Here is a 15,097-nt window from a genome sequence, read left to right on the forward strand (position 1 = left end):
CTATGCACTGTTGACTGTGCTTGAACATAGTTCGAATAGTAAAATTTCAGTGCGATCGAATGGAATGTAGCTATCATGCTCTGCATGCCAAAAAATGTAATGTGCACAGTGTGGCTAACATAGCCCTCAATTGGATTAGTGCTTCCCTATGCCACATGCTATCCTTTCAGAGGTGTGTGTAGTCTCGTTTCTTCAATAAACAAGGACAAACAAAAGTGGTGTCCGACAATTACGGGATTCCAGCATGCACTCATTGGTGTGATGAGCTTGATGTGCAATATACATCATGTAAAAAACGTTGCACGTACAGTGTACCTCTCTCAAAGGCAAATCAATGAACATCAGAATAAAACCTGCTCCAGATGTCGTGTTTGACTGTAAAGCGCCAGAACAAAAGCAGGGCAAAAAAATAATGAAAGTGAGCCATTCCTTCATTTCCTAAGAAACGTGGTATAAAATTATGTAAATAATAAACCTCTAAAATGCCTAATTCGTGCTCTCTTAAAATGGTGTAAATAATGACTCTGCAAAAATATTTCTCTAATCACTACTGCCACCACCAACGTATCGCAACTCACTAAGCGAGGTTATGCCTGAATTCAGCGTTTTACCAACCCCAGGTTGTAACTTCACTTCTTTTCAGGATCCAGAAAACTGCACCCAACAGCAATGCATAACCTGCCATGAAAATTATTGTTGGTCACAAGGGAAAGCAAAGAGAAATGTAAAACGTCGTGGCTAAACATCCGTACCAAGCTGTGAACACTGGACGTATATTCTTGAAGAACCACATTTAGGGACACTTCTGCGAGATAAGGTGCATTATGTCTAGTCCAGTGTCCTTAAAAAATTGCATGCTTATATCTGAAATCTAGATGCACAAGAAAAGCTGGAGTGAGAGTTCTTCGGTACTTTATTCACTTCTATAAACACCATCAGATGCAGGAAATTTGAATGTTCGTGTTCATCACAGAGAGTTTTGTGTTGGAACTGTGTGGCCTTTTCCTGAATATCCAGTCCATCATATACATGGGTTGTGTGAACTCGCTTGAACACGTAAACATTACAAAGCAGCATAGTGGAGAATATAACACTAACCGCAGTTGTCACTTGAAATTCGCACAATAACCTACGTTCTCGCCACACGGTTACACATCGTGTGCGTGCACAGAAATTGGGTCACCGAAACGGTATCCAAGATTAAATTAGTTAAAAATAAACAGCACCAGGATGTACACACACCTGATACTTTTTCGTCACGTCTTATACGCTTCGTGCTTCCTTATTTCGTATTTTTTATACACAGCCAGCCTATGGTTCTGACAAAACATCGCCACAACATTGGTGCAGTGAATCTGTCTCGTTAAAGATGGCCATGGTTAAGTGTAATCTATCAGCAGCACATTTACATGTGCGCACCTGCATCATAAGACACATAATCCCGCGAAATACATGACGCACATGCATAATACACGCACACCGGATATACACAATACGTGCACGTACGCAAGACACATACGTCCATATATGTACACGTAAACAGATACACACTGAGCACGCGCGCAGGCGAGCCGAGGAGAAAAACGCTGAGCCTGTCTGCTGCCTGCGGAAACACTTGGGAGTTGGCGAAGGGGGCGCCACGCGCAGCACACGGGACAAGCACACACGCTGTGTAGGGTTTGCAGGAGTCTCTAAAAACTGGTCCTATGTACAGCACTCGAGAGGCGTAGCTGTGCCGCTGTCTCAGCAAGGTGGCAGACCCAGGCGTGCCAGTGCAATGGAGCGCCTCCGTCTCATCACCTCCCAGTACATCTCTTGTGCTGAGGTGCCGAGAAAAAGAATAAACAGAAACTTATCCACGATTGAACCTTTAGTAGACTAATGAAAGGGTAAACATTCACGAGTACATTGCACTGAGTTAACAAAAAAAAAAATTATAGGAAAGAGAAGAGGGATGCAGGACACTGCACTATGTACAGTACTGATGGATTGATTTTGTTTGTTTTCAGTATAATGACTGCTATGAGCAATCGCTCGTGATAAGCGCGTCGTGTGGCTGCAAATTCGGCCGCTAAGATAATGTGCTCTGATGCAAGTGTTCAAGTCAAAACAATGCCGATATGACACGTGCTGTAGACACTCGAAAAGAAAAGTATGTGCACTACTTAGCTCTAAATTTTCACATTTCAGCCTGTGAGTACTGTACATCTGCCATGACAATACATCGCTACCTAATTGCAAATGTTGCCGAGAGTGTGAACAAAGATTTGGCTTTGCGTATAATTTTTATGCATAGACAATTATGAAACTGTCTGGAAAGAAAAAAAAGTGCACATTATTACTGGGCAAATATGGTAATCATTCACTGTGAGCTGCTATCATAACTTAATGCACCGTTGAAAGTAGGCCATTATTCAGCATTTTATTGCGATAGCAATTATATGGACAATCTCGGCTGGTTTTTGCCGCCGCTGTCATGCACTGTATATGTATAAGTATGTGTATATATACATATCTATATATATATATATATATCTAAAAGTCCCCCAAAAAAATAACTCAGAAAAATGCTTCCGAAGCGCGGAATCGAACCAGCGACTGCCCGCTCCGCAGCGCGTGGAGCTAACCACTACGCCACAAAGGGCAGATCCTTCAGGTAACTAACAGCGAGTGTTATATACACACCCTTTACCGTTGGCAGGACTCGGAGACGGCAGGCACTTTTAAGCATTTCTTCATCACCAGCGAGATGGTGCTAGGAGCGCAATGTGTGCATTTAAAAGTTGTCGGCCAGCTCGCTCGCTTCTTCTAATATTTGCGCAGGGAGAACCTTGCCCTTGCGCTGTCTCCTCGCGCGGTAGTTGCTGCCGGGGGGCAGATGTTTTAGCGGCGTAGCAGCGCGTCCATCACGGGCCGCTTTTCTTGCTATCGCATTCATTGCTTCGCCCTTGCGGCGAAACTGTGACTTTTTCTGGCATCAACAATACAGATACTAAAACTATAAATGCTAGAAGGGTAGGATGCATAGTCAACTTGAACGGATCAGGAAAAGGCCAATCTTAAAATCAATATAAGAAAGGCTGTGGCTCGCAAAAACATACAGGAAGTAGCTAGGGCTTTCAGTGGGAATCACAGCAAAAGGAACACTTAATTAACAGCAATCAAATTAGCAGAAGTATATTCAATAGAAGCCAAAAAATCTGGGTCAAGGAATAAAATAGAAGACTTACAGCTGCTGCGAACGAGGCCCTGTTGTATGTAACGCAGATAACAGAAGAGGTCGCACACTGATGTTATCTGCAAGAGATTAAGTGAGTTTTATAATCAGGGCATGTGCAGAAGCACCACCAATGCGTGGGCCGTACAAAAGGCAGTGGCCAAGGCAAGCACAATGAAATGTACATAGTGCAAAGGCACACAGCTGCACATATGCACATGAGGAGCTGTGGCGGCATTTACGTGGACAAACGGACACTGCGAGCACAGCAGACCTAAAGGCTTTAACTGCTGCTAACTGACAAACTGGACAATTGCTCCTTGATAGAGGAAAGAATCTTTGGACAACTGTCCATACTGATAGCGAATATACCGTATTTACTCGACTGCAATGCGAGAGGTGACTTTTCATTGCGTCCAGGGAAAAAAAAAGAAAAAAATAAAAGATTTGTGTGCATCAGCGCACTTTTTAGACAACTTGAATTTCGGTAATTTCGGTATTCGAGTGTAACGCGAGGGTCGACTTCAGGTAGCTAAAACGTGAGAAAAAAACCTGTATCCAGCAGCACCAAACAGTTGGTGCTGCATGGAGTCATGCAGCCCGAAATAGAGGCAGTCATCCATGCAGCATCCCTGCTTGGCATGTGCAGCGTAGATTACTGTCTCGATGCGACAAGCATGCGGACATGATGCGGGTTGCTTTGTGTGATGCACGCAGTGCATGACTACTGTCACAGAAACAATACAATGTGCCAGAGTTGGGACATTACCCGGTTTCGGCACAGCTGCGAGATGTGGTACCAGGCTGAGCCAGAGTCACCCAGCCGCATACGGTACTGGCAAACACGTGACGCCTCCAACAGAGAGCAGCGCCTGTGCACAAACAGTCATCATTGCTCAGCTGCAATTTGAAGCGAAATGAAAGAACAGTACTAAACCTCTTCCATGCCACGCTATAATCCCAAATTCTCCCAAAACATGGTCACGTTATCATTAAAGGCCAGTGTTGCCAAAATGTCGTGCTTCCAGTACTAAAATAAAACTTCTCATGCTTGCGCTACCTAAAGAACTCTATGCTACCACCTACCAAAAGCTTGAGAAAGAATAATAATATAATAATTGTTGGGGTTTAACACTCGAAAACCACGATATGATTATGAGAGACGTCGTAGTGGAGGGCTCCAGAAATTTCGTCCACCTGTGGTTCTTTAACGTGCACATAAATCTAAGCACTCGGGCCTGAAGCAATTTCACCTCCATCGAAAATGCGGCTGCCGTGACCGGGATTCGATCCCGCGACCTGCGGGTCAGCACTCGAACACCATAACCACTACACCACTGTGGCAGGTGCTCGACAAAGCACTCGGACAAAAGCAGCCCTTCCAAGGCGGTGCTGGAAAATAAATCGCCACAGGGTTGCTTTCACAAAGAATGCGTTAATGAACCGAGTCGTCTAACAGCATGGAAGGTCTTAAAGAAGCCCTAGATATCTCATTGAACGTGGTAAGAAAAAGCTATCTGTAGACACCTCTGCCACTATCGCGCAAGCCAAGCATTATTCCACTGCATGGATCAGGGAACCCACTACTATATCGCTCCTTTTGTTGAGCACGCGCCCCGGTGGTCTAGTGGTTATGGAGTTGGACTGCTGACCCGAAGGTCACGGGATCGAATTCCAACCACTGCGGCCGCATTTCGATGGAGGCGAAATTCTAGAGGCCCATTTAGACTTAGGTGCATATTACAGAACCCCAGGCGGTCGAAATTTCCAGAGCCCTCCACAACGGCATCTCCCATAATCATATCACAGTTTGGAACATAAAACCTTTACCATTATTTATTTGTTGAGTGACTCAATACCCTCACTTAGCTTTTGTCCTATGCACTGTTAGCAAGAGCATTACATTGGCTGTGATTTATTACACCCAAGATTCACTTCATGATAGTAGTACAATGATATTTGGTAGTATGCATTCATGCGATTTATTGAACGTGAGTGGGGAAACATGGCACAACACAAGCAGAAACACATATAGTCGGATACAACTTAAGAAGTCCGGAGAGGCCCTACCCAGATGACCGAAGCGTGGCAGCCGATCGCCTCCGCAACTATAGAAATAGTCCCACCTATGCACTCGGCAATGTTCTCCGAAGGCGGGGTCACTGACCGCCTGGCTCATGACGTCAGTCTGGAGTGAGCCCATTGGGGCAGGCTTGTGTGCACGGGCCTTTGAGGAGGAAATGCCGCGGACTTCTAAAGTTGGATCTGACTACAGAAGGATAGATCAGTAAATTGAACAAAACAGCCCCTAGTGACATTGTAAGTAGAACCCCGCCCTTACGTTCCTCACTGCTGCGTTTCCCCGGCTGTTACGTCGTTTTCCGCCGGTCCCGGCATAGCTCCCATGGGATACAATGTATTGGTAACCCCGCTGTTACGTCGTAGCTGTCGAACCATTCCCGTATGATACGTCGCGAAGTGCGCTCGGAGCCGACCGAGTGACTACCGAAGAGAGCGGCCATGGTGCATTTTCACGCAGCTTGGCCTGGTTTGACCGTAACATTAGCTGCATGAGAGGCACAAGCAACAGGATCTTTCTATTGATGCAAACAAATGCATCGCCTTCGAGATTCGTATTGCAAAGATGGCGTCTATGACGTAATTGCTCGCAAAAGCAAGGCCTTCGAGAATGGCATTTATTATTGACAAAAGCACAGCCTTTGAGATGTGTATTGCACGAACATGGCGTCTATGACGTAATAGCTCGCGAAAGCAAGGCCTTCGAGATTGGCACTGACTTCTGCGATCGCGTTGGCGTAGACTCATCATCATCATTATTTGTCGGAGGACGGGGGAAGTTCGAGTTGGTTGGAGCAAGCATAGCCGTGCGCGCGGTTCACGGTCGGACTCGCCGCGCCGGTCGTGATTGTGTGTGCTTAGTTCTTTCATGCCTACAGCTGTTGGTGTTAAAAAAATCACATACGTTGATTACATTTCTGTGGATGAGGCCGTCCCCAGCTCCGCGTTTCTATCCGTCGACTAGATCGGGGCTGAGCGCGCCAATTTTCGTGCTGCTCGTAAGCATTGAAACAAAATTCTGTACCACTAAATATTTTGTTGTTTTTCCTGTTTTTCAGCTGTTGCGTTTGCCGTCTCTTAAGTTTATTTCCTACGGTCCCTTCAAAAACGTATCAGCGGGGTTCTACTGCATTTGGTGATCATTTATACAGCAAATCAACATGCATAAAGGCTCAGGCACGAATGCATGCCCTCCTAGAAATACACAATGTGCAAGCGGTGGCTAATACATCCCACTCATCCTGTCATATCTTCTTTAGCACCCCTGGTGCCTCTGTTAGGTGCTAACATTAAAAGGGTATCACTGGCTTTCAGAACGTGTGTACCAAACATATTCAAAACTAAGCAATAGACTAACCCCCTCTCCTACAGAATACCTCATAGCTAAAGTGCAAACATTAAAAAAACTGCCGCGCATGGAGTGACCCCTCCACGTCTCCTGCTGCACGGTCTGCACAGTGGTGTTCGACGCATCGTTTACTCGGCGTTTCACATCGTCAGTGGGTACAGAAATGGCCACTTTTTAGTGTGCGTCTCAAGGGCAGCTTTCAAGCTGAAGGAAAACGTAGGAACACTGCTTAAAAGCGCGTCCTTCGGGCAATTCCGAGGGCGATACTGCACACACTGAAGCACCTCCGAGCTCTCCGTGCCGTTATTGTTACACGGTGTATATAAATAGCTCGCCATTGTTGTGCTAAACAGCCAGTGGCGCATGGCCGAGTTGTTTAAAGCAGTGCACTGCGGAGCGATGGGTTGCAGGTTCGAATCCCGGTGGCTCACTTCGGAAATTTTTTTCTTTATGGCTTTTATTTAAATATACATATCCGGGATATGACTGCGACGGCAAAAACCAGCTGAGAGTGTCCATATACTTGCTATCGCAATAAAACAAAACTGGAAACTAGCTAACTTAGTTACAATATTGGTCCCGCGTATATTTTGCAGTCGCCAATTTTTTTAACATGAGAGGTCTGGAACAGTGCGAATGCAGGGACACAAGAAGAGAAGTCAACTGGTTTTATTTGTTTCTCTTCTTGTGTCCCCGTGTTTGCACTATTTTATTCCCTCCCCCACGAATGAAATCTTAGCTAGCCAAACTTGCACTTCTAATTTAGCCATTTCTTGATGTTCAGAGATGCTGGCAGGCTACTTCTACATTTCTGTAACACATGTACTATACATATATATTCTCTACCATCTTGTGATGCTTTGCTTAATAAGTAATGTATCCTGTTTATATTCAGATTATGTAATAATTCTAATTATACTGCTGTTGTACTGGTTCACAATGCCATATTTCAGAATATCATGCTTTTTATTTCTCGAAAATGTTATGTGCCACTACTTCTGAACCATTCTGTTAGGTAGCGGGAGCTAATCAAGCTGCTTCACTACAGCGTTTACTCCCACGATCCTTCATGAACTAAACATGAAAATAAAGATTCAATTCCATTCAACAATCAAACGAACTGATTTGCTGAACATTCTTCGGCCTCTTGCAAAAGGCAGCTCACCGGGGAAAGGGGTTTGCCGCGTTGACTGCCTCGATGGTGATGCTGTTCTCCTCAATGGCACGCAGCACCTGCGCAGCCAGCTGACAGTTCGGGAAGTGGAGGCACGGCAGCACGTCCTCCCGATACAACCGCGACACAAACAGGTCTTCCCGGTCTGACACGCTTGGCTTCTCCTGCCATCGAAGGAACTCCCGGTGGCAAACTGGATCAACCTGCATTCAATCAGGGGTCAATGTTAGCCATGCGGTAAGCACATTGTCACGTTCACATGCTATGCTGAATGTAGCTCAAAACAATCGGACATTTTTGCTCCGTTGCACTATCGCTGGCAGATTGTGTGCCTTTACATTTTTGACATGGTTTTTGCACTCTACAAACTCACTCACTCACGCTGCAAGCAGTGCGTTTCAAAGCTCTTGTGAGTGCATCCAAATTTCTGCAAAAGCCTTTCACCACCCCTTGCGAACTTTCTCCATGATTTGCAATGACGACAAAAAGATAACGGTTGCCATGGCATGACGACAAAGGAACAGAAATGGCGAGGCATGTCAGTGACAATCGTGGCACGATGATGGCAGTGCCGTGGCAACTAGGATATGCTTGACAAAAGAATTGACGGTCATGAGGCAGGATGGTGATGAGGACAGTGGTGTGCACTCACAATATGACAGCGACAATACTATCAAACCTCGATATAACGAACACGGATATAATGAATTATCGGTTATAAGGAAGTAAATGAAGAATAGTCTTGCAACAGATACAGTGTTACAAGTAAATGTTTATAACGAATTTTCGGATATAACGAAGTTATTTTCTTGGCAGATGTGACTTCGTTATAATGAGGTTTGAGTGTAGTACCAACACAGTGAGAACAGTTTAAGCCACTGTTGTGGTAACATGTCGCACACTGGCATCCATGCCTTAATACACGCACAGCACGTATCACAGAACGTTCATTAACATAACAGATGCAGACATACAGGTGGACAAACATAGCAGATGCTCTTTCAAAGCGCATATCTGTTGCTGCAGCTAAATCTCAGCAAAAATCCGACATTTGTTTTGGAAGAACATGTTTTTAAATTGGCGTCAAAGTAATGAAAAAAAAGGTTCAGAATAATGTTGCACGCGTTGTTTTCATTTCCTTCCGTCTTTCAGTCGTTAATTATTATGTTCGACTTGCGAGCAAACACGCATTCATGTTTACCACTTCTGACAATCTTAAGGTCATCCAGTCAAGGATCACAAGTGCATGCCTTACAATGAAAACCAACTGAGACAATCGTTGTAATGCATGCACTTGTGATCCTCAACTGGATGAGGTTAAGATTATTGGAAGAAGTGGTAAATATGAATGCATGTTTGGTACTCGAAGCATATGCTATATCGAAGAAGGCCACTGCATGCGTTAGTGTTCCTTCCATCAGCCCGAACACTGGGGAGAAGGTGTTTGTGGCTACACATGTGTAATTACGCATCTCATTCTTTGCTTTTGCCCATGTGCTCTTGATGCTACATTTTTCCTATTTAGTCAGTGCTCTCGCCCATGAATTAACAGTGTGAGCTTGCGCTTGTCCTCATACCCTTCCTTGTGAACGTGTCTTTTTTTTTCTTTGCGCAATTTTTTTTTCTTTCCAGTGTGGGCCTCTAGCATAGCACTTCTACAGAAATGTGGCCACCGTGGCTAAGATCAAACCTACCGTAATTCCCGCGCAAGGGCCCCCCTTAAAGAGAGGCCCCCCGATTAAGCAAGTCGAAAATTCCCGCAGCATGGCAACAGTGGACATGGGGAAGTGTGCTTTAACGAGTTTGTAGAAATTTCGTCGAGCCAGTGGTGCGGCACTTTTACGTCAATTACAAAGTTTGCCGCAAAATTTAGGAACTTGTTTTCTCCTCTAACAATAAACCTATGGCTACACAAGAGTTCTCCGAGCACCCTTTATCAATCTAAACCAATTCATTGTTTCTCTTTAGTGTCCCTTTAAGCAAGTCGAAATTACTGGCCGTTTCCGGAGAAAATTTAAAACAAAAGAAAAGAAATAAAAAAATGGAGTCCATGTGGACTTCATCAGAAGTCTCTCACTCTCGTTCATGGCATGGCGCATTACCATGACAGCTCACAAACACAATGGCAATGCGATCAGACCTTAGGAAGCATGGTATGGAAGCACCTTGCTGATCAGCGGACGCAAGAGCTCTCAGTAAGAAACACACATCTCAGAGGCCTTATTTTTGCTGACTACACCATCGTCATAAGTACCATCTTAAAATACAGATCTCAAAGGCCATGCTTTTGCTCACGGGAACCTGAAAATTGTAATGGGTGTCTTGCACAGGGCTTGGGGTGCGATCATTATGCAGGTAAAAGAAATGTTTTCTTTTTGACGACAAATTTCGGGCGCAGGCGCTTCGAGATTGGGCGGCTAAGCATGATTGGATGGGATTTAAGAAAGCCAATGTGTTGCATGGACGCGGCACATGGTTGGGTGCAGAACGTGAGGGAGGCGAGGGGGGGCCTTCTGAGAACAGCGTGGAAATTTGAAATTAGCCGTGAAATTAGAGGGGGCATTTGCTGGGAATTCAACAATACATCTTTTGGTTCAGCAGGTTAATTCGTGTATCCCATAAAAAAGGTTGACGTGAAATGCGTGACGTGGTGGCAATTTGACGCAGTCACCTCTGAGAGGTCAGGGCTTGCTCCGTCACTGCCCGGCTGACCCGACTGGGACTGCTGCTGTTGCTGTTGGGACACCTGCTGGCTGGGAGGGGAAGGCGGTCGACAAGTGGCCAGCTCGTAGTTGGAAGGTGACCGTCGATGCCGGTGCCGACTGAGCTGCGGGTGCAGGTGTGCGTTGGGCCGGCTGGGCGTCGAGGTGAGCACGAGAGCCTTGAGGGCGCTCACCTCCGCTTGCAGCACTTCCACCTGGAACCGTTGGAGGACGTACGCACAGCATTTGTATAAAAAGTGCAATGCATTCTACGAATGCAGGAAAAATCCTGTTAGCAGAGTTTACCGGCGAGTTCAAGGAATAACTGCTTATGAAAGGAAAAATTTACAACCTCCTGTTTTTTAGCACATAGCTTCTGCAAGATAGACCCTTTTCATAATTGTAAAGCTAGCTTTCCTGCGATGCCGTTAGCCCAACTAACGGCGGCTAGTCGCTTCAGAAGTTCTGATAACAGCATGCTCAAGCTCGGCTTGCTTGCACTATGACGTAGAGAATGTGGGCTCAGCTCTGTTGATATAAACATGCATAATAGACAAACCACAGCATGTGCAACTAGGTCCTCCTCTCCCCTTGAAGCACGACAGGTGCCACCATTGGATGGGAAAATGTGCAGCGCAGAGAAGCGCACTTGCGGATTATGAAAAGCATCTATTGATTTGCAATGGTATTCAGTGTCCATGGACTTCGAGTTTTTGAATAATTTCGCCCTCTCGCCACCACTTGCTAGCTTCCCGGTTAGCTCACTTGGTAGAGCAACCGCCCCAGGAAGGCATTGGTCGCGGGTTCGATTCCTGGGAGGACAATTTTTTCATCAACTAACAAGCTTTGTTTCTAAGAAATCTATGGATTTCCTTGAAGCTATGTGCCACAAAACACTTGGTCGTCAGTTTTCCCTCTCACAACCCTTCTGCCATTTTAGGTTGAAGCAGCGCAAACAACAAAGATGAAGCGAGATGGACGCGACACTGTCTTTGTTGTTTGCATTGCTTCAATAAAAAATTTAACTGTATCAATTAGCCCCATTGTCGACCTTGCAAACCCTTCCTCCACTTTGTAGGATTCCGCAGAACTGATTTTAATGCTTCAGTAAAAAAGTCACCGAGTGAAGTGAGATTTTTGCATCCCTTTAACTCTATCCATAGGAACAAGAATATGGCTCATACCCATTAAAGCAAAAGCTTGGGCAAGCCAATTCTTTCATCTTCAAGCACAAGGTGGGAACAGAGGATGACACAGAGATAGGTTTGTGCTGTCTCCGTGTCTTTGTACATTCCCACTTTGTGCCTGAAGGCTCCCAGACAGTACGGCCACGATTAAATGTAAACGAGAATGAAGATTACCAAATTGTTCTACTTGCTAACCTGTCAATGTAAACCTATACTATAAGTACTATAAGTGATACACCTAGACAGCGATGGAAATTTGGTAAGGTTATGATCCGGGGGAAGAAAAAAAGGCATGCTCCTATTACAGTGATTTTTTTTAACGACCTTATAAAGAAACAAAGATTTCACTCCAACAGAATGGTGTAACCATCTATAGGTGTTGTGGCAAGACACAGAACACAACACATTTCACTCTTACTGCAAAAGTGGATGCCACCATTTTGTTTCCAATAAAAATGTACACGTTTTTGATCAGAGCAGCCGCAGATTAGTCACACTGGTTCTAGGCATTCCTTGAAGTTGAGTAGCACATGCACTGGCACCATCTGAAAACACACACACTCACTTTCAGAGTAGCTTCCTGGAGACGCTTCTCGGCTGCTGCCTGCTTCATGTTGGCCTCCCGCACCATGTTGTTTGCTTCCTGGCAAAAAGTAGCACACACATCTAGCTTGATTGAACTGTTTCGAAAAACGATAATTTTTACACTGTTTTCTTCTAAGGTTAAGCAGATTACACCTATACACATCCAAGTTCATTTCGTCCTTCAATTTCATCTTTTACGGTTGATGAAAGTGATGCCAAAATGTTAATTTATTTCTACCCTCTTTTTATCGGGGTGCCTATTTCTTTGTTTTGCTGAGCCTAACTCCATTAAACGTTAGCATGTGCCTCAAAGTTGGGTTTTGTTGTTCACAAATCCACCGTGTAAAATACACAGAATGATCACTCTTTGGAATGCCTATGAACACACCTTTAATACAACTTGCAGTTCGACAAATGCATTTCAAAAATTTTTAGCACCTGTACTACCGTGCTTAGTATGAGCTAGGCCACGTGAGCATGTTGTGGTCGAGTGCACTGCAAGGCTGTACAGTGAACTGCAGGCCAGAGCTCAATCAATCAATCAGTCAATCAGTCTTTATTGTGTATTATACATATAATGACAGGTTATTATTATAGATATAGGCCCCCAGAACCTGTTCAAGGGTTGTTGCAGGGGTCTGTTCTTTAAGAGAAGTGGTTAATATTTAACTACAATATAAATAAATACAAATGTTACAACTGATTTCTTACAAATGCATTAAACACCTTTTTTTAATAATCTCGGTTACTCTTGCAATTTATGTAGATGAGCATGAACAAGATGCTTATATAAATAAAATTACGTGGATGATGTGAAGTTGCAATGCAATGTGTTCCATAGTATTGCGGAAATATAAAAAAAGTGAATGAAATCCACAGTTATAGTCCTTATGCACAATGCATAATGGTGCAGTTAAGTTTGAACACAGTACCATATTCACTCGCACAATGAGAGCACTCGCATAATTAACACCCCCCAACTTTAGTCGTCAAAACTTGGATAGTTTCTTCCTCCCACCTAACAAATGCAACGCCACTTTCCTCCGTTGCAGTCCCGGAAACTGAAGCGCGGCGCCTGCTTGCCCTAGCGTTGTTTTCTTTTTATTACACAGACCCATTTCGGGTCGCTCTCCTGCCCCCCCCCCCCCTCCTCTGCCACACACTGTTCATTGTTTGTTTTCCTTTCTATCTGTGCGCAGCATGTCCCTCTCTTTTTGTACATGTTTCTGAAGTATTCGAGTGCCACAGCAGGATTCATGAACAGTGCGAGTGTAGAGACATCGCAGCGCACAAGCACACAGCGAAGATCACGAAACTGCACACGCCAGCCAACAGTCGCTTCCTGCACATACGAAACTTGAAGGAGCCGGCGGCAACCACAGTGGCGGGAGCACGCAGAGAAAGCCGAAGGTGAGGGCACAGACAACCGAAGGCGAGGATTGCAGAAGATAGAGCCATTTTTCTATAGTAACCTCTACCACCGAAGTGGCAGAGTTTCTGAGGCCAGGTGGGACAGCCAATCAAAACGACGCGAGACAGTGGTGCGGGTTCTGGCGGAAGAAGAGGTCTTAGAATATGTCAGGGACCTGCGAAAGGACAGCTTTGCCATTTCGCACGAAATGATCAGGACACATGCGCGAGCCGCAGCCAGAAAGCACGGCCTCGCGACCACCACTTTCAAAGCGAGTAATGGGTGGACGACACGCTTCATGCGACACAGCGGACTGTGCTTGAGCAGACACAGATCACTTTGTCAGCGACTGCCTCCTTGCTACGAAGAAAAGATAGTGGACTTTCACAAGTTTGTGATACACTTGCGGCGGGACCGAGAGTAGTGTACGTGTATGCTTACTGCAAAAGGTAAGCTATCTAACTTTTTTTTTTGCATTAACGTATTTTTTGCTCATCCCGAAAAAGTTTTCGTAAAGTTTACCCCGCATAATAAATGCACCCCCCAACTTTGCTTCGGTTTTTTTGGGAAAAAAAAATGTGTTCATTACACAACTATATACGGTATGTGAACCTTACTTTGCTGAAGACCAAATAATGCAAGTAGAACACAGCAAGCAGCACAGTTATCTTTTAAATTTAATTCTTGAGAAGCTTGACACTTCTGCTTTGACTTGCGCACATTTTGCTGCTACTTTTGCCAAGACAAATGTAGCTGCAACCTTTGCCACACAGACACATGGAAACCAATACGCAAATGCAACTGCATGCCGCTACTCTTGACACCCACCTCAAACAGGCTGGCGGTGAGCTCCTCGAGCTCGGCGCCCACCTGGTCTCGAATCTGGCTCAGCCGGGCAACTTCCTCGTCGCGGAGGCGTAGCTCCTGCACAAATGTACATCACCACTGGCATCAAGCACACAGATGTACAAGTTCACCGTTAATTAATCACGTGTTCAAATACTGAAGTGGAGGTTTTAAAAGAACCCTGCCTGGTCAGGAAGTAAAATCACAAAAAGGAAAGGAGGAACACTGACCACGAATGGAATAAGAAAAAGAAGTTTTGGCTGTCTTGACGGGAGCCAAAATGTCTTTTTCTGCTTTCTTTCGTGGTCGGTGTTCTTCTTTTATTTTTATGTCGTTCAAATTTTCTAAGACGGAATGACAAAGGAAGAAGAAAGAAAATAACTCTTTTTATAATCAGTTCTTGGTCTGTCCTTCACTTCAGATGCATGTGATCAAAGGTGTGTAATACATATTGTTGTAGTATATAATCTCCATTAGACGTGTCTTGCATGTGAAAGTATGACACTTTGCGTGTACAAAGCTTGTGAAATACTTGCGATACACACAGA

At 44.8% G+C, this 15,097-nt stretch overlaps 1 protein-coding gene across 2 annotated transcripts in view; it reads right to left on the minus strand.

The window, feature by feature from the left end:
* Positions 1-250: 250 nt before the first annotated feature.
* LOC119401216 (guanine nucleotide exchange factor for Rab-3A) overlaps positions 251-15,097 on the minus strand; it is a 41,947-nt gene continuing 27,100 nt past the window's right edge. For both annotated transcript variants that reach the window (XM_037667898.2, XM_049418720.1), the window contains exons 6-12: positions 14,532-14,627; positions 12,273-12,350; positions 10,490-10,735; positions 7,810-8,021; positions 3,987-4,089; positions 3,231-3,297; positions 251-1,820 (exon numbers count right to left, since the gene is read on the minus strand). In XM_037667898.2, the coding sequence (XP_037523826.1) occupies positions 1,744-1,820; positions 3,231-3,297; positions 3,987-4,089; positions 7,810-8,021; positions 10,490-10,735; positions 12,273-12,350; positions 14,532-14,627 (879 nt within the window). In that variant the 3' untranslated portion in view covers positions 251-1,743. The remainder of the gene's footprint in view (positions 1,821-3,230; positions 3,298-3,986; positions 4,090-7,809; positions 8,022-10,489; positions 10,736-12,272; positions 12,351-14,531; positions 14,628-15,097) is intronic.

Source organism: Rhipicephalus sanguineus, chromosome 8 (genome assembly GCF_013339695.2).
Source record: "Rhipicephalus sanguineus isolate Rsan-2018 chromosome 8, BIME_Rsan_1.4, whole genome shotgun sequence".
Lineage (NCBI taxonomy): Eukaryota > Metazoa > Arthropoda > Arachnida > Ixodida > Ixodidae > Rhipicephalus > Rhipicephalus sanguineus.